Raw genomic sequence first — 23923 nt, 5'->3', positions numbered from 1 at the left:
AAGCTAAAGACACATGGAAACACACAAAAACCTGTTTGCTCAATTACAATGTCAAAACTCACAGAAATTGCTAAATTACATCAAAGATGCTTCAAAAGGCATAATGTGGTACACAAAGACATTTGCACGAGTTTAAACTGTTACCTCCTGGACATCCTCCGGATTTTTTCTTGAAACAATCTGGAAAGCAAAACAAACAAACAAAAAAACACATAAGCACTTGGATTTTCAGTTTGGAAGTTAAAAAGAGTAACACGCAATAATTTGTTGTTTAAGAGAAAAATACATGGCAAAAAATCAAATATTTGCTGTTCCTCTGCATTCAGAGATGTTTCCATTTAATTTTTGGTAAGCCTAACACCAAAATACAACACCATGAGGTATTTTAACATCAGAGCCAGTTGCTGTGATTGGAAATAAATACACACTTTATAGGTAAAATGGCACAGAACACATCTCACAAAACAATGCTACATAGAGCACATCCTCCATCATCTTTCCAGTCTCTTCCTGTTAATTTGTATTAGAGCCAAATTGCTCCAAATAAGCAGAGCCAATTAAGCCTACTTGGCTTAATATAAACTGTTCACAACTTCACCATGAATGCCTGGCTTTGCATTTAGTAAGATGGTATTTCCACTTTAGTTACAGCCATCAACATGCAGATATGTCTGACTCCATACTTGGATATTCGTTTCTCCTTTAACACTCTTTTGCCTAATTATAAATTACTTTGTGCTGAGGAAAACTGCAGTGAAAGTGAAGCTTGGCTAAACACCATAAAGAAGCCTGTATTTTGTCAGGATTGTTTTCTTTACATAAATATTGATCACAAAATCCTTTGCAATCCAAGTTTTGTATTGGATTTACAAGCAGCACTGAGAGCATATCCACACAAATAAACAAATCAAAGACATCTTTAATTCATAACTTCAATTACCTTGTGGAAGTCAGTATATCCTTCATTATAACTCAGCCAAAGCTGTTTAACAAAATGATTACCCTATTGTTATCTAAAGCAAAACAGGGCATGCTCAATATAACCTGAGACCATCCACACACTGACACACCCTAGAATAATTAATGCTGAGTAGGTGATGCGTGCTACTTGCACCTCAGAGAGTAAAACACCATCCTGCTGCACTAAAGCACCACACAGCTGCTGCTCTAAGATGGATGTCACTGAATCAACACTTTCCTCTTGTTAAGTGACAGTAACATACTCCCCGTGCTCTCCACAAACTGGCTCTCCAAGAATTCTTGCCAAAGCCTCCCAAATTTCTTAATATCAGTTTACTACACAGACCAGCCACTATAATATTTAACACATTTTGGAGGAGAAAAGACAGAAAAGCATTATCTTCCCTAGCAACCCTAAAACATTTTCCTTCACAAGTCTAAGTTCTTTCTCTCACCTTGGATATCAAAGTCCTCTTCTTCCAGCACAGTCAAAATTAATAAAAACTTCCTCAACTTTTCCTCAGTCTTAAATAATCTAACATTTGGCAACATTATCAAATTTTAACCTTGCCAGCTCTTACTCCTTCATTCACCACCAGACAGTTCATATGTACAATTTGTGAAATATTCCTAACCTTCCTAATTTTTTAATAGCTGGCATACTTGATGTAAGGAGCCTGCAGAGCTGGAGGAAGAAGAGATCATAGGCATATCTACAAATCACAGAACACCAAAGGGCACACACCAACTGCTTTGCTTTGCAGTTTACCTTTAGTTAAAGCCTTGCAAAAGTCTTGGCAGCCAGGTAAGTTACCAGATGGGCAGAAGGAGACCCAAAGAGATGAGTAATTACCCAGCCAGTTAGTAAGAATCTGGAATAAAACCCAGAGGCTCTGTTTCACACTTGTTCTAACATTACCTTGCCTTCTATACCTACCAGCCCTGACAACTTTAAGTCAGTTTGTAGTAATTTATGTGTTCTCCTACTCTGTTTTTTTTCATGTTCTTTTATGAGGCTCAACCTCAGAACAAGTCTAGCCCTTCAATCCAGCCTATAATCAACCGAGAGACTTAGCAAAGATGACCCAATCTCCCAATTTTTCAGTGCACACTTTTAATCCTCCAACAAGGACTAATGCAGTCACCTTCTTCTGTAAATGTGTAATGCAAGCAACTTTAATTTATTTTTAAATATATCACTAGGACATTCACCAATGAGCTAAGCCACGGATATTTGCTGCATTAGGCAAATAAAAACAAAGAAAACAGAGACCTACAAGGATCCTCACCATTGAACAAAGTATTTCAGACTATCTTGCCCCTTGTTGGACCTGCAGACACCCAATATAACTTGTTGGAATTTTACTTATCATTAATAATTGCAATCTTCTAAATTATCCGAACTTTCATTAGTGGCCAATATTCTCAGATACCATTAAAGAATACTTCTAGAATTGAAACGTGCCGATATCTCTTTCTGTTCTTTAGCCTTTGGAAATGGCTATAAAAAGCCAATATTCATTTGATCTTGTCTGCATTTACAATTATTTCACAGTTTAAAAGTAAACCACATATTTACTCTGTGGTATACAAATAAAACCTTTAAGAAAAAGCTGCAATAAGCATAGAGCACCTCAGCACTCAGAAGAGATTGTATAGGTTGTTGTGCCTTTGCGTCAGATGTTTAGGATACACTAAAAAAGTGTTTCCTCACTCATGTTTATTAATCTACCATTTTACTGAAATGGCAAATTTTTTTAACTTAACTTCACCTCATAAATGGTTGAACCTATACACCACTGGAAGGAACCAGAGATCTCCACTAGCACGTTCTGAGTACCCTAGACCTGAGTCAGAAGGATATTAAATGCAATGGGAAGATCCACCTCACTTTTTCTTTCTAGCAGTTCCCTCAAGTTGCTGAGCATCAGTTCTGCAAATACTGCTGTATTCTGCAACATCAACTGTAGAGCCAGATCATGACAGGAACAGGAAGGAGAAATAGGGGGAGAGAAAATGGGAAGATAACAAATACTCTACTTAAACCATTTCATTCAGCATCTAACTTCCCAAATCTTCATTTCAAGTACTACATAACATTAAGAGACAGAGGCCTACTAAAACAGAAGTTACTTATATGTCTACATTCATGAATCCAAAGCATCCTTTACTGCATAAAGGAGAAGTATTTTTTCTCTTTGAGTCTTTATGTATCAAAACACCCTGAAAAACTAGGGATCTCGAGCTAGCTGAATTTCATTTGGACAGCTCACAACTTGATCTGATGCTTGCTCTGTACTAAATCCCACACAGGCAGCACACTGCCTGATTCTGCACCACCTCTTGCTTGGAGAAGCACCAACACACCTACAACTAATGGGACAGGGAGAAAGAGTAACATTCCTCACTAGTTAGCCACAACTTGCTTGTGAACAGTTCTGCAAAAACAGTAATATCACAGAGTATTTTAACTAGCTTTAGCCAGTAAGAACATCAGAGTAAAATAAGCAAAAGTCTTGGCCCTTTCTTATTACTTCCTACTGCACTGACACAACTTGTTAAAACACACACACCTGGCCCATCATGAGCTACTGCCAAAAGATTTGATGGCAGTTTTTCTCCTTGCCTCTACCTAAAATAGGCTTTCAAAGGCTTTTTTTTTCCCTTTTCAAAGGGAAAAGCAACTCTTTTTTTTTTCTTGTTCTTTACAAATACTACATTTTATTGGACCATAAGGAATGTTTTAAACATTTCCAGTTTCTGTGTTCAGTGGACTTGTATACATATATTTGACAAAAAAAGAATAAAAAAAAAATAAGACTTTATTTCCAGTGCACACAAAGCAATCATATTTGAACAACCTGAGCACTATAATATGTATACACATACAGAACACTATAGTCCCTTTGAATTAAGGGAAGGGAGCATATAAACATACATTGCTACCCCACGCAGAACATCTATAGCTGCTGTAACTACAAGTTTAGAGATCATTTAAATAAACTCTGTCCCTCTGTAGCACTTTTGACACTGTCAATAGCTCCCACCATACGTCTGATCTGCATTCCCATTGCTCTTGCACCTACCTGCATGTATTTACTTACTCCCTCTCCCTCCTTCCCTTGAACAGGAAAGTGGAGGAAAAAACGAAAGTACTGAACTTCCCTTTTGGGAACAGAAGGCACTTTCAGCAAAAGTAGCACCAAGCCAGCTCTCCCAATACCCAGTTATCTACTTTAGCTCTGCTTCTCCTGCTAGGCCTCTCTTACTCATCCAGATCCCCTCCTGCCCCAGCAGAGTTGCACCCTAGGCACAGGCAGCCCTTAAGGAAGGGGCTGTCCAAATATTCTTCAATTCCAACAGCTCTGTGCTTCCAGCATGGGCATGCTGTACCTATATACTCTGCTCCCTCATATTACCTCCAGAGCTGTCTAAGCTGGGGGGCGAACAGGAAGACAGGAATTCGACTGTAGCCTATCCAAGAGATTTATTTTTTTTCTGGGGGGTGGAGGAGTAAGGACAAACAGATTTGGTTTAAGCTATTCTCTATCCTTTGACAGACAGCGAAGAAACTGACAGTTAACTGCAGGTCGCGTTTGAGGCCATGACAGCGCCAGGCGAAGCTCCCCGTGTGCAGGAGGGGGCCGAGGCTCCGGTCAGGAGAGGCCGCCGTGTCTCTGCTCTCCCTCCCTCCCTGCCGTGTCCCTGAGGGGAGCTTCCACGCCGCGACCGGCCTGATCCGCCCAGGACACGCCAGGATTCCCACCGGTAGCCCTGCCACGGGCTCTACTCAGCACACAGCACCGGCTTCACAGACCAGACCCCAGGCCTGCCGACCGCGGGGACCCGAGAAGGGGAGGGGCCGGACAGCCGGCACGGCGAAGGCCGAGGCCCGGCCGGGCGCTGACTCACCCGCGCCGTCACCTTGTAGACGGTGTGCCCGCGGGGGTGCCGCCGCGGCTCCGTCACTGTGTAGAAGCGAGCCAGGTCCCCGCTGCGCTCCCGCGGGCTCAGCATCCTGCCCCCGCCCCGCCGCCTCAAACACACCGCCGCGCCGGGCCCCGACCCAGGCGGAAGCGGCGCCCGGGAACGCCCCGCCCTGCCCGGGCGGTGCCGGGGGCTGTCCCGCCCGCCGCCAGGAGCTCCGGGCGCCGCAGCCGCCGCCGGGGAGGCGATGGGCGGTGCCCGGCCTGGCTGGGCACCATCCCTCCCGCTCTGCTTCCAACCGCCGGTTTTGTGTATCCCCGGTTCCTAACAGGCGGCTCGGATGCGGTCGCCTTTGCCGGAGCCTGAAAGGCTTCGTGGCGTGGATGAGGCCAAGGTGTCCCGGTCAAATCATCCAGGCACAGCCTGCCCAGTCCTGCCCAAGGTGTTCTGTTGCTGGGACACGGGGTTCACAGACAGCAGTGACCCCCGAGCTCTGTTCAAACACAGGCGCCCCATGGCTTCTCTAAATCCATAAAAAGACCTCCCACTGCCAGAGCTCGTACGCATTTGCTCTTCAGCATTTGCTGTGGGCAGTTTTCAAGTACACTGCCCTAAACCTAAAGGCCTGTCATGCAGAAATGACTCACAGATTTTAAAGAAGGTCAACAGATGGTTACTGAACCACTATGTTTTGTGTTGTGTCTTCTCCAGATTTTTTAAGCTGTACCTGGACTTCTCCCTGCAGTTGGGCTCCCACCTGTGCACAGGTGTCTGCAACACTTTGGTGGGAGGCAGCTCTCCAGGGTCTGAGGTGCATGGCTTCAGTCCCAAGGCCAGTGACTTTGCACTGCAAAACATTCCTCTTTCACCGAGTCACAGGATTACAGGTACCCTCACTTCCTTGGCTGGGCTGCAGTGGAATCTGTACCAATGCAAATCTATAAAAACACAGATCACACTTCAGATTATATGAATTGTTAATTTTTTATTTATTTTTTTTTTTTACCACTGTTTACATTCATTCATGAGCAGATGCTAAAAGAATCAGCTTTTCATTACCAGGCTATTATTATCTCTGATCTCATGCTGGTCTTTGACATAAAGAAAAATACTTAATTACATTTCTTTGTAAAAGATTCACAATTGCATCTATGTAAATGAAAGCTCTTATTCTATAAACACATCCACTGTCTGAGTTCCTGATCAGATTCACTGGTACAAATCTAAAAGCACAAGCTCACCTTTGAGTCCTTCTAAGAACTTTCAGTGTAGCACTGTCTGGCAGTAGTGCCAGAGTTGCACCTCTTCCTTACTTGCACCTAGGGATCACAAGATTACTGCTACTCTGAATTTACTACTACTGAATGTAGTTCTTATCCCATTACAATGGGAATTCCAACCTGCATATGAGAGGCAAGCAGTTCCTGCAAACATTCAGAGTCACAGAGAAACAGGCACAAATGGACCATCTGTTCCTCCCCCAAGGCTGGTTTGACAGATAACAGTTGATAAGACAACTGTGGAGAGCCCAGCAAAGTCACATCAGGGGGCTCCAAACAGACATGTTCCACCATCCAGATAAAGCCACTTCTTTGAATAGTGCTGTCCCAGAGAAAGGTTGTTTTCTATAGGAGAACACAATGACTGTTACTAAGATGTCATAGGGCAGAAACAGCTCAAATGTTTTATAGCCTCCCACCTCTAATTTCTTTTTTTTTTTTTAATTACTTTGACATTCCCAACTATCAAGATGCTAGAAAGATTCTTTATTCTTTTTACCTCTAATAAATTTATTCTTTTTACCTCTAACCTCTTTTACCTCTAATAGGTCTAGTCTATTTTTCATAGAGAACATTTTCTGAAGGAATGAGGGAGAGGACTGATTCTTAAAAGCTCTCTTGCCACTCTCACCTTCTGAGAGAGGAAAAGTGTCTTTTATATCTTTTGACAAGGTATTGGTACATCTAACTTTATGGAAGTAAATATCGAAAGGAGTACCTCAGATAGTTTGGCTGTGATCATCATTATTCCAAAGCAAGTTTCTAAGTCCCAAAGCTAAAAGATAGAAACCAAACTCCATTAGATAGCAACTATTTTCTTATACCAATTATAATGCAGTTAAGTTTCACTAAAAAAGACTTGTTTGGAGTAATTTTTATGTACAAATGAGGGAAGCTAATCCAATTTTTTTTTAGATCTGAAATGGAAAGGTTGGACAGAATGATCTCAAGGATACCTTTTTATTCCCATCTTCTCTAAGATTTGCTAAAGAAAAGCTACTCAGATATAGTAGCATCACACCCAAAGAAACAAACAGCTGGTTGAAAATACACTTGCTCAAGTAAACAATTAACATTTTCTAGCACAGTATACTAATTATTTGATATGTCATGTAGTTCATATAACCCTCTAGTGTAATAACATGATTAGACAAAAAGTTCTGGTATTTATTTGCTTTTGAAGCTGCATTTGCTTTGTAATGTCTCATCAGCTTTGGTAGTTTTGAGGTCTTAATGGTATTTACAGAAATCAATGAGACTGAAGCCATCATTGACTAATCCCTGATGAATTATACAATAATCTCATTTCAATTTCAATAGCCAACATGCATCTTCTGAGAAAAAAGTCCGTCTTGAGAAGCCATATAGCTCAAAAGTTAATTTGGTGGGAGGAGAAAGGGAGAGGACACTGCAGTAGAGAGCAAGACAGAAAAAACTATTACAACTGTGTAACTCCATGGCTGAACCAAGAAGAACAATAAAAATGGTCAGATATATGGAATAGCTTTTTCATGCAGGAAAAAGAGTAGCCTGAGATTTTTTAGCAGGGAAGATGGAATAATATGAGGGGATATAACAGCAGTCCATGAAATCTTGAGTGGCATGGATGGGTGGGCGTGTACTGTTCAGTCTCTCTTAACACAAGAAACAGGGGCCAGTGAAGCCAGTATAGATGAGATCATAAAATTAATAATAATAAAACAGGTTTTCACATGGGTGCTAGACCTATAGGACTCTTGTCACAGGATGCCACTGATTCAAAAAGTTCACAAATTCAAGTACATTGGGGAGAGCCCCTGAGAGTAACTGAAGAGACAAACACATCAGACTTAGAAAATCTACTGAGCTGAAAATAGCTAGAGGCTGGGATTGTTCATTTGAAGTTTGCCCAGCTCCTGTTCATCTCTATGCATTTGCTGCTAACTGCTTTCAGAAAGGAGGAAACTGAGCTCAGTGGACCACTAATCTGAAAAAAACCTTTGAACTGGCAGACTAACTGGGTGTCTTATGCAGATCAAAATACAGAAAGTAACTGCATTCCACTGGAAGACTCCCTCTGCTCTTAAAACTGCTCTTAGCAGCTGTTGTTGTTCTTTGTTGCTTTGGCTTACTGTTTTCTGTCTTAGAAATATATCCAATGTATAACGAAAAATATATACAGAGACCACATTACCAAAATAATGTAGGTCTGGAAAATATAGTTGGGATATGTGTTACTATCCCCATATTATAGGGCTTGTAGCTTTGCTCTCTTATTACATTGCGAAGAATGTAGCAGAAAAGGGATGGGTATTTTTACCTTTTGCCACTAATTTGTGTCCTGGAAGTGGAAAATCTGAAGTGGATTTGGCACATTGTCTAACTAGCACCCTCTTAACACAGCTACATTATTGAAAGTCCACTCTTCACTACCACTCCTGAGAAAGTTTTAAAATTGTTGTTATTTAAAGAAACTTGTATGACACAAGTAAAAGAAACGCAGAGAAAGAGTATTTTGATTGCAATTCCTTCACAGCATCCGCACTGTTCAGCGCTATCACATTTCATGCGCTTTGTACTACGTTTCCTTACAGTAAACCGAGCCAGCGTTTATTCTGTCCTCAGAAGACCTCAAGACAGCCTCTGAACTGCTTCCCCACGCACCATCGGCAGCGATAGAGCTGTGCGTGCAGCTGCTGAGTAGCGGGGGACCCATCAGCAGCGCCTGCAGGGCAGGCGGGTCTCCCACCCCTCCGTCAGACCAAGTCTCCTCAGAAAGAGTGTCTTCAGGTGCATTTTTATCCGAGAATGTTAAATAACTGCCTCAGGTGAGTGGTTTGGGTTTTTTCCCCCCCAAACACGGTGTTGCCACCCTGAAATGGACCTCTTGAGGCTCTACAGGTCACACACAGTGATCTCAGGGAGAAGCCCGTGGATGGAAACTCCTGCATTATCACAGTGTTACATTAATTTAAAAGAATCAAAAGCCTCAAACGAGCCAGCCTATAACCCGGTTTTTGCTCTGGAGCTGGCGCTATCCCGGGCCGGCTTCTCCCCCCGACCCGGGGTCCGAGACCTGAGGAGCCGCACGCCGCCCTGGCTGAAGATGGCGGCCCAGCTTCGGCGCCGGCCTCCCGGATCAAGTATGGCTGCGAACGCGGCGCCTCTCCTTGGACTACAAATCCCAGGAGCGAGCGAGAGCGGGGCGCGGCGCTGCCGCCGTCCGTGTCGGGTAAGCGCCGGGCCGGCAGCGGCGGTCGAAGCTGGCGCTGCCCTGGAATAACCCCCTTTGGGGGGTCTGGAGCTGGGCGGAGCTGCTAGCGGGGTCCCCCTGGGCCGGGCCCCTACCCGGGCCCTTACTCGGGCCCGCCGGGAGGTAAACGGCGGAGCGGGAGGCGGGCGGTGGGTCTGGGCCAACAGCCGCCTGGGTAGTGCTGTGCGCGGAGCCGCGGGTCGGCCGACCCTTCTTCCACCGCGTTCCGGCGCTGCGGGGCTCCCGGCGGCTGTCGCGGCCCCAGCGGCATCGGATCTGGTCGCTGATGGAGAGCCCCATGCCCTGGCTGGGTGTGGGGGGCGGGGAGCGGCCTGGCCGCTGCGGAGGCGGCAGAGCCCCCATACCGGCTGGGGAGCGATCGGCGGTCGCTTCCGTGCCCGCCATTAGGCAGAGCGGGCCCGCAGGAGACAAAAGAGCGCGGGCCTGGGCTTTTCCTCGGCCGGGCGTAGGTTGTGGTGAGGAGCCTGGGGCCGCTGGGCTTTTAGGAAGGCGGCCTTTCTCTGAGCTTTCCGTAAAAACTAGTGGTTGAAAAGGCGAAGGAGACAGAGGTGCCTCCTCTCGGCTCTGCCGTGGTGCCCAAGGTGTGTTTTGCTGATGTCTGTCGAGCTACTTCTGGTGCATTGGGGTGGAGAGTGCTGTTTCAGGTCAAGCGGGTTTTGCTGATAGCTTTGTTGAGGCTTATTTCTTCGGCTGAATGGCCAGCCAGGAGGTTCTCATTCGAGTGCAAGTTCTGGCTTAACGAGCTTTGATGTCTTTGCTTCTGATCTCAGAATACACTTATTTAAACAATGAGGAAGCTGAGACAAATTGATGACACTCTGCCCTCTCTTGTTTTGGTTTGGTTTTTTGATGTTTGGTTTGTTTTCTTTTGCTTTTAATCACTAAGCTGTACTTTTACCACCCAGAAAGCAAGTAAGAACACTAATGTACTCTATAAACTGGTGCCAGAGGTGACATGACACTTAGTACCTCAGTTTCTCCCTCTTGCTGACACTGTGGTTTGAGCCAAGTCAATGGCCTTTTAAATTCCTGACTGCTTGAAGGAAAGTGGTTTTCTGATTCCTTTCAAATAGTGTTACTCTAAAGTTAATGCGGGACACAAAAACGATGTTTTGTAAAGGTCTGAGCACTTGGAAGATAGTTGAACTTAACAGGGCAAAAAATAACCTGTAATTAGTTAATCAGATGGACAAAGTTTGGAAATTAAATAGCATTTGTAAATCTGAAGGGGAAAAAGATACAAGACTGTAAAGTCCCCCTTTGCATATCGTTTAGATAAGGGTTTAAATAACTTGCATGTATCTAAAATGGTTTTGGTATTTTTTATGTGCTAAATTGGAGAGAAAGAGTACCTTGTCTGAGTCATCAGCAGGATAACTTGCATCTACAGTCCTATTCAGACAGATGTAGTTATGTGCAAGTAATGAAACCTGTGCATTTTTTTTGTAGACACTCCATGCTGCCTCATCATGTGCAGAGGCTGGGCAGAGGCTGCATCAGCTGGAATGGTTCTCAGATACTTGGCTGGAACAGTCCAGTTTCCAACTTCATGAGGTGGGCCGGACACTATCCCTGGGCCTCGTTTCCACTTCCTGTTCCAGCTAGTTTCTCAACAAACTGGAGGCTACCTCCATTTTTTAGACCTTGGAGACAATTTCAGAACTCCAGTTGGCAGCTTGGTAACTTAATGCAGAGTTCTTGCTTTCGCCTACCTAATACCAGTATGAAATCTGAGGGAGAAGAACCACTGACAAAGAAGAGAAGACTCAGTGGCAAGCATGGTACTTCAGCTTCTCAAGAAGAAACAAACATCTCCAGTCAGAAGGAAGCCTGTCCTGCTCCAGAACAGAATGACGAAAAACAGAGCAGTAAGAAACATAAAAGTTGCTCTTTCCTAATTTTCCATGTTTATTTTTAACAGTAAATGTTTGCATTTTTTTAGGTACTCTGTCTTGGTACCTTTCTCAAGAAAACACCTGTCTTTAGAATGTTGTAACTTTGTAGTTGTGTGTAGTCTGTAACCTTGTATTTTGTGTTGTCAGTCTGCTGGAAATAGGTTCACTGTGGTTGGTGGTAGGACATGATCAACTATGAGAGAGATTGCCCAGCTGGGGAGTCATGAACTTGAGTCAGGCAGCTCTCTCCAGGTGTCTGTTACCAGATCAGGTCACTTTACTTGGGAACTCTTTTAAAGCAGAAAGACTTAGATAACTTTCCAGAGGGCTGAGCTGGGCTGGCTGTTGTATAGCTTTATTTCTTGGACTGTGTCTGAGCTCATAAGTCCTGCTGGACCTGAATTGGCTTCTCTCTGAGGCAGTTGAGTTATCTGTGACCTAGATAATTGCAAACTAATTGAAGTTTAATGGCATTGGCTTCCAGTGTGATCATGCAGTTCTGTTTTTACAACTGTATTCAGTAAGTTTTCTGTCAGACCATGACTGGCAGAGTAAACAGCAAATGCACTTATTCAAATAAATAGAATAAGTGCAAAGATGTCTAACCAGCTCATCTTGGGTAGACTTTTATCAAAGTGTCTTAGTTAGCTTATTCCAGATAAAATCTTCTACATAGCATCCAAGTGTTTTACTGAGTAGTGTGGATATTTATAGTTTTGTCTGATGTGAAACAGATAGAGGGGCACAGTCAACATTGGTCCTTTGTCACCTAAAGCACTTAATTAATAAAATTTAAGTTAAAGATGTATTATGATTGAAAAGGGCAACAGTTGCCATCAGTATCCCAGTGGGATTTTTGGACACAATTATCTTTTAGATCATTTAGAAATGTCATATTCATCTTCAGGAGCTGAAAGAAGAGAGTTTGCTTTGTGCTTTATTGTTCCGTCCCCCCTTACTCCCCTTAGCAAGTACATTTTGACATTTATCTGAGTGTCATCAGGATTGTGGACCTTCTTAGGTATCTTTTGTTCACATATTGTAAGGTAACTAAATAGAGATCCCTGCTGAGGAGCAGTGCAGCCTCTCTCCTGCTATAGAAACGGTACCTAAAGCCTTGCTGTATTCATTGCAAATACTAGGTAAGTCATGAATAATGTAAGCAGAGTGATGAAGAGTGCTACCTAGATAGGGCAGATACTAACAGCTGTAGCTGCAGTTGGCCACTGGTTGACAGCACAGATAACTGGACCTTGGTGTGCTGTCAGATGAGTTGGGACATAAAGGCTGAAAAGCATCTTTGTTCATGAGTTTTGTAAGTGGAGGTATACATATGTGAAAAATAATTGGACACTTAATGATGGGCAGATACATTTTTACAAACTTTCATATAGTGATACTAATAATGAAATGAGGAATGGCAGAAAGGCAAAGGAAGCCTTTTCAGCAGTTGTTGGTAATTCTGAGGCTTACTAGTTTTTTAATTTCTCAACCTTGCTGAGGGAAATCTGTTGCACTTTCTGTTTTGGGACCCCTGTAGTGGACCCTGTTGGGGCTTACAGCTGAGTTTGTCAGAGTGAAACTCTATTCCTAACCCTTTCTTAGTCATGGATAGGAGAGATCAGCAAGATGCCCATATGCTGCTCTGAAGGGTGTATCCCAGATTGACATACCCCATCTCCACTGAGGAGGCAGTGGTGGAAAGTAGCATGTTGACAGACTGGATTTGGCTTACCAGTTTGGCAGCTTTTCTACAGGGAGGAGGGTGGTATAGTCTGACTGCAGCCATCTGCTTAGAACATGCCAGTTTCCTCATTTCAAAGCAATTTGAAATCCAGGACATACCATGATTTCATGCTGTAGGTTTTTTGGGGGGGATTTTGTTTTGTTTTTTTAATTGATGCTTAAACAGAGGGTCCAAATCACTGCTAATTAAACAAGCTTTTAGCATTGCTTAAGCAATTTGAAAGACAGCTAGTTGTCAGTAGGATGATTTCTAAGAGCTACAAGAAGTTGTACGGTGTATTTTGTAACTTTTTTTGCTTCTTGTGCTTTTAACAGGAGCTGTCGAAAGACACTGGGAATATTTCTGTCAACACAGTGGAACAGTGAAAATATTTGAAAATAAAAAAACTGACCAAAGCAGTACAGAAAGTGAGGCAAAATTTGATTTTACAGTCATGTCCTACAATATCCTGTCGCAGAATTTGTTAGAAGATAACTCCCACCTGTACAACCACTGCAAGCAACAATTGTTAATCTGGACATACAGATTTCCCAACATTCTACAAGAAATCAAAGAGCTGGATGCTGATGTGAGTACAAATGAGCACATGGATATTTCTTAAGAACGGAGAAGTGGGAGAAGCGTTGGGCGTAAGAACTCCAGTGAGGATCAGGCCAGCACTATTAGTGGCAGCAGAGAGTTCTCTGGCATGGAAGGGCTGGAACCAAAGCCAAGAGCAGTTCGGTTTGGGGTACTTGCTGAGATCTGCAGAACTGCACAGTTCAGCACTGGGGTAAAGAGGTGATGCCTTCTGCTGCATGCATTTTGTCCCCACAGGCAGCTGTTCACAGATCCTAGTAGATGCCTGTGCCCTTTTTCCAGGGGCATGATATGCTAAAGGACGTAGACTTTTAACCTGTTCATTTTTGTTTGTTTGTTTTAACTGTAATCTTAAGATGAAGCAGAGACTTAAGAATATTGCTTGAACATTGGTTCTCAGCTGGGTAAGTGAAGCCTGTTGCTGCAGCTCAGCAGGCAGTGATAATTCATTACCCTTCAGGAGCTCAGACCTTTTCCAGAGTCTCAGGTTGTTTGTAAATCTGTGTGCTACCGTGCATGGCAAAGGCTCCAAGGTGAGAACTCTCTTAATGGAGTATCCTGAGGCTGATTTTTGGCTCAAGTCATAATATGGAAGCTTGTCTGCACCATAGTTAATGGAAAGTGTGCCCTTAGCCTCTTCATCCACTGCTCTGGCATTTAGGCCTTTCTTAAACTGCTGAGAATGTATTAGCAGGTCACTATTTTGATTAAATTTAATTTTGCATTTGAGAATATATGTCTGTCTGAGAAAGGGTTGGAGAAGTTGGGACCCTCTTTGTCAATTTTCAGGAGCATTTTCTGTAGAAGAGTGGATCCTTTTGTGTGATTCATGGAGGCAAAAACCTCTGAATTTCTTTATTTTTTTAAAAATACCTATACAGACTGGCCAACAGATATATGTCAACATTTTTATGTACTTATTAATATATTTTTAATTGCAAACTTTTGCCTTAGGTACTCTGTTTACAAGAAGTCCAAGAGGACCACTATAGAGGAGAGATCAAGTCAAGTTTGGAATCCCTGGGTATGAGGAAACTTTTATGACCCATGCATTGACTTCTTCCCTGTCCCAGTACTATTTTCTTCAAAACAATTCACTTGGATTAATGCAGTCCAGTCTCCTCCCATCACATGCAACAGTGCTGTATATCCCCTTCTGTAAATTCATCGAGTGCTCTCTTAAAATTATGTTAGGTTTTTCTACCAGTTCCTGTTGGATAGCTTTTCTAGGGTATGCCTTTCCTGGCTTGAAACTTTTCCAATTGTCAACACTGTTATCCATGGTCACCTTATGTTCATTAGTTTTAATACTAGTACTGTCAGTCAGCCTAAGTAGCAGTGTCTTATCACTCCCCCATGTGAATAGTTTATGGTAAGGTACATGCTTCTAGTGATGTGATTCCATGGTGGTTCAAAGAGATCTAAATCTTTTTTGCCCTACACCAGTCCCAGGACCTTGTTCTCTTCCTGTTCCTGGTGACGCCAAGAGGAGCAAGTTTGAGGAGCAGCACTGGGCTGTTTATGAAATTATATTTTATTGTTTTAATTCCCCTTTTTTTTTTTTTTTTTTTTTTTTAAGGGTATCACTGTGAGTACAAAATGAGGACAGGGAGAAAACCTGATGGCTGTGCTATTTGCTTCAAAACTTCCAAATTTAGCCTGATCTCATCAAACCCGGTGGAGTTTTTTCGTCGTGATATTCCACTCTTGGACAGGGACAACGTTGGACTGGTGTTGCTTTTGAGGCCTCTATTTCACTCTAAAGCTAATGCTGCAATCTGCATAGCCAATACACATCTGCTGTATAACCCAAGGCGAGGGGACATCAAACTGACCCAGCTTGCAATGCTCCTGGCAGAGATTGCAAGTGTCGCCCCTCAGAACGATGGTACCTTCTGTCCAATTATCATCTGTGGTGACTTCAATTCTGTTCCTGATTCTCCACTGTACAAATTTATAAAGGAAGGAAAGTTAAATTATGAAGGACTTGCTATAGGGAAGGTAGGCTATGCTTTCTACTTCTCACAAAAAAAACTAGTGTTGATTAAAGAGAAATTTTGAGTGGTGCTAGCGTGCTGTAATTGGGCTTGTGATTATTTCCATTGCAGTACCAGTCTTGGTGCCCTCTGACAGTCTGCAGCTGTGAAAGTTACTGTGGAGTTACTAAACCAGTTTGGGCATAGCTGTGCCTTACAGAATACTGATTTTGCTTTAAAGCCTGGTATTTTTGTAAATTCATGCGATGCATATATGAGCAGAGGCTCATATCTCCTCACAACAAAATATAAAATAATACTTACAGACCATAACATTTTCTAAGGCTATAAAATCAAAAACTTGCAAACAAATTGATTGTTCTTGAAAGGTACTTATCCATAGGATGATTGTATTATTGTGTTTATTGCTCTGGTCTTGGTACTTAATCCAATACATACTGTGTACTCAATGGAAAGAGGACACTTTTATTTTAGATAAACTTTGAATTACAGTGACTAAATAATTGTAAAAGCAAAAAGGCAATTAGGTGCTGAACCTAAACTGTTTCAGGTTTGGTATTTCTTTGTTGAAAACTTGTGTATGCAGCTGCTGGATATGTCATACGATATGTAATAGAGAATAACTGGACTACATACAATGAACAAACGTTTTAAAATAGCCCCACTGCTGTTTGTTGCTAGTGGGTAGATGTTTCAAGGTCTGCTTTGACTTGATTTGCTCCCAGAAGAACAAACATCATGAAGGTAAAGTAAATGTCTGCTAAGGAGCTCTGTATACTCTGTCCTGTTATGCTGTTGCTAAGGTGTCTTGATAGTCTTAGTAGTGTCTCAGTGTCACAAGAATTGTGTTGAAAACTTGGGTAGCTGCAAAAAACTTGTTAAGAGTAAATGAAAGTGGTATACTTAAGAGGAGGTGTTATTTTTACAAGCCAAGGTTTATTCTAGGCATCTGGGTTTTGGTTGGCTTTAAACTTTAAACTTCAAGAAATGTCTTCTCATTTCATTGTTAATTTTGGTTTTAAATCAGATCTCTGTCTGAAAAAAGCTCCTGTTGTCTTTCTTAGGTCTCTGGACAAGAAGAGTCTCCAAGGGGACAAAGAATCTTGTCTATTCCAATTTGGCCAAAAAAATTGGGTATTTCACAAAACTGTGTTTATGAAATAAAACAGCAACAAAAAGAAGAAAGTCCAGGTGAGTTCCTTGGTTGATGCATTTTGTGATAATTTAAAAATATTCACTGAAATAAAAATTATCTGTTGTAGTGAGGGAAAAACAAGCCTTGAGCTTGCAAAATGTTCATGTTGGACTTAGTGTAAAGTTATTTGTTCACATCAGCATTTGCAAATTTGAATCTTTAGAAGATAATAGTTAGAAATTGCCATACAGGAGCTGGTGCATATAATTAATCTGCTGTGTTGACATCATGAAAGTCTGTTGTGCTGCGACTGGAAAAAGGGAGATGGAGGAGCACAGCACATATATGTAGCATGAACCTACGTTCTGCTTCAGTGGTTATGTGCATGTGGTTATGTTCCCTTCATGGAACAAGTGGGAAAAGCAAGCGATTCCTTGCAGAGTATTGGCACATGTGTCATCCACCATTTTTTCTTAGAGAGAAAAAAACAATTTTAAAGGAATGGGGCATAATTTGAAAAAGTTGTTGGAGGGGATCATACTAATGGAACAGAAGAATTTAATCCAGCTTAGTGAATTGTATCTTGCCTGCTGCAAAAAAAAAAAAAAAGTGTCCTTGAAGATATTTTCTATAGGTCTTCAATACTGATCATGCTTTTATCCTATTTTGAATAGAAATTGAGTGTGTTTTTATTTTGCAGGATTAAAATTGGATGAAGCAAAACTGGAAACTCAGGAGGCTGTAGTAGCATCTGAAAAGTATGTGTTGGGAAAAAAAAGATTAAATCCCATTACTAGTTTTGGGGGCTTGTTTTGTATTTAGATAAAACTTGTATCTGATTCCAGATATGGATACAAGATGCTCACCCAACCCATTCTGTCCATCTGGTAAAAAAGTCATGTTCCATTTAAACATTAAGAGGCTAATCAGACAGCAAAAGACTAGAACTGAAAATCATGAAGCACTGTGTGCTTGCAGTTATTATTTCAAAATGCAGAGACACACAAAGTGTCAGTGCTGTTCAGAGATTACTTTCTGTCTGTGTAGTAAAAGAATGCTTTTGACATTTTTTGTCACTTCTTGACATAAACAGGACATTTAGCTGTGTAGTGACACCATAGATAAACTGTGCACTTCAGTCCAGTTGCAGAAACCACATTTTTAAGACAAGTGGAAAAAAAACATCAGCAAAAACTGTGTGATTCAGCTGCTTAACTATTGGCAGTTCTCTCCTTACTGGTTTTGAGATACTGATTTATAGTTGCTAATAAAACCTTGTAATACAATGTCAAATTGTGATAAAGGAGGGAAAGGAGCAAGGAAGACCATAATATCTCTTCATTTTCAAGATTTCTGTGGGAGAATTTAAGTTCAAGTCCCAGAAATCTGGAGTATTCTGGATTTGGTGGTACAACTCTTATTCAGATTAAACACTTGCTTGTTAAATGGAAGGAGGAGCAACCACTAAACTGCTGATAATGAATATGCAACTCCTTTTTGAAAGGAAGAATATATTTGCATTTACCAGATTGGCTAAATGCATATAAAATAAGGCATAGAAGAAGGAAATTGCCCCGTGTATGTCTGATGTCAGCCTTCAAATTTGTCTTCTCAGAAATGAGTTCTCAGTATCACTGAAGATAGTTACATTAAAACACTTGGTGACAGGAAGTCTTACTCTATGATGTAAATCCTTAGCAAGCCACATACTGAACACTGCCTGTAGGGTTTCTTGCCTCATCTTAAAAATGATGTGGTATAGCAAGAGCTGAAATTACTGTTCATCTGTCTTGTACTAACTGGCATGTTTGTCAGTCTTGTCTTAAATCAGGCAGGTGACATGCTGATTTTTTTTTTTTTTTTAATTGCTTGTTTTTTAAGGAGAACACATTGTAGCTCAGTTTTAAATTGCAGCTGTGCGAAGTGAGGCAGGTACAGCTGAGGGATGGATAATATTCAAGCATCCTTGCTGAGGGGAGCAGGTGGCTGGCAGGGAGAGAGCAGTTCTTCTGCTGAAAGGTTCACTTCTGCAGCTTGCTTTCAAGATTAAAAAACCACGTGAGACAAGATAGGCTGAACTGAAGAGGAACAGACTGAAAGATGATGATAAGAGAAAAATGTGAGCCTGAGTAGAGGAATATGATTAAGGCACTTCAAAAAACTTGAGAGTTTTAGTTTAGGGGAGAGAAATAAAAAATAAACATCTTAATTTCTCTGTTTGGTGAAGGGCCTAGTTAGATGAGTTTATAGTGTGTTGCTTTCACAGAAGCTGCTGTCATGGTCACTTCTACCCATATGTCAGGGAGAGATTGCTGATTGAGGGTACAAGGTGTAGATGGAGGTAAAAGCTATGGATATTTAAAGCATCAGTTTATCCAGTTTTGATAGGTTTTCAGGTATCTGCCTTTTACTTGAAAAAGTTGCCTGCATTTTGCTTTCAGAGGTTTAGGCCACTAACACAAAGCTATGGGATTGATTGCATGACAGAAACACTACTTTGCATAACCAGATAATTTTGTTTGTAACCAGGAACTATTTGGCATATCTTCTTTGCTTATTTTTCTAGGAAAGACAAGAAAATAAAATTCTTTTCTTTGATTCCTGTTAGGTTGTCTTCGAAATTGCAGCACCATTTTAAATTGTCTTCAGTCTATTCTCATTACTTTCCTGAAACTGGGATACCAGAAGTGACAACTTGTCACTCCCGAAGTGCTGTCACTGTGGATTATATTTTCTATTCTGCAGCAAATGGTGATACTGCTGCCCAGCCAGGTAAAGAAACCATCTTTCAATTATTTATCACAAATAGCAGAAGGTAACATTTGGATGTTCTAAGGGAAATGTAGTGAGTAGAGCTTTGTGGTGGTGATTTGAATGTCAGCTGTTACCAGAGAAACGTGGCTGGCCTTGTCCACTCACCACAGTTGGACTTGTAGCACCACACAGGGCAAACTTTTTCACCTTACTGAACATTCCTCTATCTCGGCACGGAGACAGGACCTGAGGCTACAGCAAAGTAGTTTCTGGGAAATGCTGATTCCTGTAACTTACACAGAACCTTTGTGGCCAGACCTAATGAGAAAGAAGTATTTCCTATCATCAACAAAAAAGTGAATGGCAATTTCTGATGTGCATTAAAACCGGTAAATGAAATGTTTAGAGCCATTCTTAAAAGAAAGTTACTTTTCCGGTAGAAAAGATGTAATTAGTGTCTGGCAAGCAAATGACCTCTGTGGCCTTTTCCCTGAGAGAAGCCACTTGCACATGCCCAGTTGTCACTCTCTTAATTGCAGTTGCAGCTAAAACTCACCAGATGGTGCAAGAAAGACATGGTACTCCTCCGGGTGTATTTCTTGATTGGTACCACAAGCTGTCCTCTACTGCATTTGGGCTCTCACTGTGGGTACTTCCGAGCAGTGTGCATTCCATGTCGTGTTTAGTTCTGTTTTTATTCCATCGTCTGAGGTCATTGCACGTTGAAGTGCTACCAAATAAATGGCTCTGCAGAACTCAGAGCAAAGAAACCTGGATTTCCACTGCTGCTGCCACTGTAGATTGCAACTGATACTTATAAATTAGCACTTTTTGTGAAAATACAGCTTTCATCTCTCATACTCAAAGACTTGGTTATTAAAATTCACAGGTCTCATTTGTCCTAACATGCAGAGTAAATGCTATCTTAATATTAAATAGAACATACAAAATCATCACAACACAGAAATAAAAGTTTTGACTGGAAAACTAAGATATGAGAAGTATCTAAATGACTTGTCAATGCTGTGTGATTTCCCAGAGTGCTCTGTGATTTTGGAGTGTGGCCTTCTGCAAAATTTAATCTTAATTCACCTGCTTGCATATTTTGTTACACCATCATTGCCCCAGCAGACAGCTATAGCACATTTTTCTTTCTATGGTCATTTTCCAAATACATTCTTCACCCTTCATTAGAGTGGGATCAAACTTGAATTCTGCAAGTAGTCTAAGCTGGGGTAATTTTTATTCACTAGTTCTTAGAAACTGAGTAACGGTCTGGATTTTCAGTTTTTTGATGACTTGAACCTCTGTATTAAAAGTGGCTGAAGTCTGAACGTATGAGTATTAAATGTGGTTTAGGCTGACTGATCACATTTTTTCCATTCAAAGGTTGCTTTGGTTTGGGTTTTTTTGTGGGTTGTTTTGTTTTTTTTTTAAGTTTTCTTGATTTAGTCCCTGTTGTGCTTAGCCAAGTATTTGGTTTGTTATTCAGGATTTGTTGTGAAAGCAGGGCTCAGTATCTGCAGGACTCTGGTTTGCCAGTTCCAGAATGCTCCAAGCTGACATTAATCTCTGCAGACCAAGTTCTCTGTAGCAACAAACTGCTCCTTTGTAGACATGCAGGTGCTGTGCCAAATGATAAATTTGGCTCAAGAGCTGGGTGCACTTTGGTCTACAGCAACTGAGACATCTTTGCTACAAAAAAGCTTTTCTACAGAGAAGCAGTAAACAGATGCTGGATTGTTAGAGAACTGGAAAGCTGGCAGATGGCAAATAAGTGAAGCTGCTGAACAATTTGAGGAGTTTAACAGTTGCTGGATAATCCTGTAAACTACCCCTAATGGTCACCCAGTACCAGGCCAGGTTCAGCCAGGAAGTTCTGAAATTGCTGATCACTTTGACAAAAATATTTTCTTATGGAAGTTACAGTTGCTGTTTGTGCTAGTCCTGAAAGCACTCAAGTCTGTTGAGAATCATCTCTGAAGTTTAAAAGTTTGACATTACCATGGAAGGATCTCATTCTATGTGAAACCTCTTAAATTGGAAGCTTGCTATTCTTGGCTGATAATGGTTTTATACATATATATATATATGTATAATTTATTTTTTTTTTTTTGAGAACACAAATATTTTAAGCATAGTGTAATAATATCAAGGCTGTGAGGCGTCTTCCCCTCATCCATGAGGAGTGCTTCTTGTGTGTATGGTGGAAGATGTCCTGTGATATTTTCTTGTTTGGTTAGTTGGTGTGTTTTGGGTTGGTCTGGTTGTTGTTTTAGGTGATTCTAGGAACAGGTAACAAGAAGTAATGCAGGAAGATCACTTAGGATGAACAGTTAGGAAGGGAAATGCTAGAAGGCTTTCATCCTCCTGAGATGAGAATTTCTGTATAACTTGTCTGCTGCAGAACTGTGTGCTTGAGGATAAAAAAATAAAATGTTATGTGAATCAGTAGCTCTCAAAAGGTGCTTAACTTTGCAAGTGTTAGCTCTGTTTATCAATGCCATTGTGCTAGAATATAGGACCCTGGTTTGTAACTTTCAGTGGAGTTACCATGAACAAATCCTTTTTTTTAAATTAGTTTATCTCTTCACAAAATAGAGGGGTAGTGTCTCTCTGCATACATTGAGCTTTACTGGCTATAAACTCTACTGTGAGAATAATACTAAACAAGAATAATTTCTGAACCACCTTATTGGTGATTTTTGCATGGAACAATAACTTCAGCTTAGTTCTGCCACACTGTTTTACCTCCTTCTGCATATGTATGAATGTGTGATTTTTAGCCCACAATGCTGAACTTTTTTTTTTTTTCCTTATCAGGAACAGGTGATTCTTTTCATGGAGGTCTGAAACTTCTTGGCAGGCTGGGACTTTTAACAGAGAAGGATCTTTGGACTGTTAATGGTCTTCCCAATGAAAAAAACTCTTCTGACCACCTGCCATTGGTAGCAGAGTTCAGGCTTATTGAACGGTAATAATCCAAAGGACTTTTTGTGTATGTAAAGTTACCTTTACCTTCTCTCTTTGTGTGAATTTTTATTTGTTTTTTTTTTTTAATGGTTAATTCAAGCACTGCTGGTTCGGTTTAAATAAGCTTGCATGCTTGCCAATATGTTAGTGTTGTGTGAAATAGACCTCCTGAAGAGACTTTTTTTAAGTGTTTACTTTATGAAGTCTTCAATGCAAAAGAAAAGATTTTACATCGGGTTCCTCTTTATTAATGGAAAACATCTGTGCCAGTCTCAAAATGGCATTTTTCACAGAAATGCTGCAAATGTTTTTTATTATAAATCAGTAAAACTGATAATTCTCTGAGAACTGTGTGCTTCTTCAAGTAAAGAAGAGTGAGATTGTGTGCATGACATACTATGAGTTGAAAATAATGTTTCACAGCAGAAGTGCTCTGCACTTCTGCCTAAATACTTCTGCAAAGGAATTTCCTCAGTTAGCTAGAGTGTTGTCAGTGCAAAGGCTGCAAGATTGGACTTCCAAAGGAAGAAGACAGCTTTGTAGAAGGCAAATATTTATGTTCTAAAAAGTTACTTAATTTCTTAAAGCTTAAATACAAATAACATTCATAGGAACCTTTTCAAAAGTACCTAAATAAAATCAAATTTAATGAGCATGAAAACTTACAGCAAACTTAACAGAGCTACTAAAGTGGGGGGGGGGGGAAATCAGTCCTTAACATCTTTGGTACTGGACAACTGGAGAAAGCAGTTTTTTCCATCTATTTTTTTTAAATGCCCAGTTGCATATTATAATGACAGATCCTGGGATATTAAATGATCAAGGTCTTAGATATACTCTTAATGCCCTGATAGACATTGTGTACAAAATGTAATTCACAAAATAATTAAAACCAACAGTTTTATTTATTAATTTCCTGGATAGGAAACTCATAGGGAGCCAGAGGGACTGGAAACAAGTCTGGCAATTTGGGCAAACTCCACATGGATATGTACACAAAACTGACTTAAAAGAAACACCTAGAGAATTGTCATGCTGGAAAACATGCAACCCTGTTCCTGAAACCACATTCAGATAGATTTGTCTCACAGAAAGACTTGTTTGTTCTTCTCCAACAGATTTTTTAAATCTGGATTTTCTTTTCCTGACTGTGGAATTACAGCTGCCATTACTTTGTGGTTTGCAAATAATGCAGGAGCAGTGGTTGTAATCTCAAAACCAGTTAAATTGTAAATGTACTTTGTTTTTACATTGAAAAATATGACTCTGTACCAAAAGATTCAACTTAAAGTTCTTGAAATTTGGAAGGGGACTATTTTTCTCATAAGTAAGTGGGGAGGTGTTTTCCTCTAGTCCATGCAGGACTCAATAGAGGCATTTAAAATCATACATTATCAAAGCTGGAACTGATCATAGAATCATA

General features: G+C 41.0%; 3 protein-coding genes across 8 annotated transcripts in view; 1 reads left to right on the top strand and 2 right to left on the bottom strand.

The window, feature by feature from the left end:
- RPS6KC1 (ribosomal protein S6 kinase C1) overlaps positions 1-5734 on the bottom strand; it is an 87701-nt gene extending 81967 nt beyond the window's left edge. For 2 of the 4 annotated variants that reach the window (XM_071739614.1, XM_071739617.1), the window contains exons 1-2: positions 4873-5052; positions 145-180 (exon numbers count right to left, since the gene is read on the bottom strand). In XM_071739614.1, the coding sequence (XP_071595715.1) occupies positions 145-180; positions 4873-4977 (141 nt within the window). In that variant the 5' untranslated portion in view covers positions 4978-5052. Of the gene's footprint in view, positions 1-144; positions 181-4872; positions 5053-5614 lie in introns of those variants that run through there. The other 2 variants (XM_071739616.1, XM_071739615.1) reach the window with 2 other exon arrangements.
- Positions 5735-8837: 3103 nt separating this feature from the next.
- On the top strand, positions 8838-22848 carry ANGEL2 (angel homolog 2). 3 transcript variants are annotated; one of them, XM_071739618.1, is made up of 9 exons: positions 8838-8974; positions 10870-11288; positions 13377-13630; positions 14596-14665; positions 15221-15642; positions 16703-16829; positions 17474-17531; positions 19382-19545; positions 22351-22848. In XM_071739618.1, exons 1-9 carry the CDS (start codon positions 8955-8957, stop codon positions 22503-22505), a joined length of 1689 nt encoding a protein of 562 aa, XP_071595719.1. In that variant the 5' UTR covers positions 8838-8954; the 3' UTR covers positions 22506-22848. The 3 variants fall into 3 exon arrangements, with proteins under 3 accessions (XP_071595719.1, XP_071595720.1, XP_071595721.1); XM_071739619.1 differs by lacking the exon at positions 8838-8974 and adding an exon at positions 9398-9522; XM_071739620.1 differs by lacking the exon at positions 8838-8974 and adding an exon at positions 9876-10001.
- VASH2 (vasohibin 2) overlaps positions 19541-23923 on the bottom strand; it is a 40790-nt gene continuing 36407 nt past the window's right edge. The window contains exons 9-10 of the transcript XR_011725058.1: positions 20084-20274; positions 19541-19845 (exon numbers count right to left, since the gene is read on the bottom strand). The gene's annotated coding sequence lies outside the window, so the exon portion shown is untranslated. The remainder of the gene's footprint in view (positions 19846-20083; positions 20275-23923) is intronic.

This window comes from Heliangelus exortis, chromosome 3 (genome assembly GCF_036169615.1).
Source record: "Heliangelus exortis chromosome 3, bHelExo1.hap1, whole genome shotgun sequence".
In the NCBI taxonomy this organism is placed as follows: Eukaryota; Metazoa; Chordata; class Aves; order Apodiformes; family Trochilidae; genus Heliangelus; species Heliangelus exortis.
Note: the sequence above shows the minus strand (reverse complement) of the source record. Positions and strands in the feature narration are given on the sequence as shown.

Coding starts and splice junctions, on each gene's coding strand:
- ANGEL2 (XM_071739618.1), top strand. CDS start 8,955: ATGTTAAATAACTGCCTCAG. Junction 8,975..10,869: donor ATGTTAAATAACTGCCTCAG/GTGAGTGGTTTG, acceptor TTTTTTTTGTAG/ACACTCCATGCTGCCTCATC. Junction 19,546..22,350: donor TGATACTGCTGCCCAGCCAG/GTAAAGAAACCA, acceptor TTTCCTTATCAG/GAACAGGTGATTCTTTTCAT.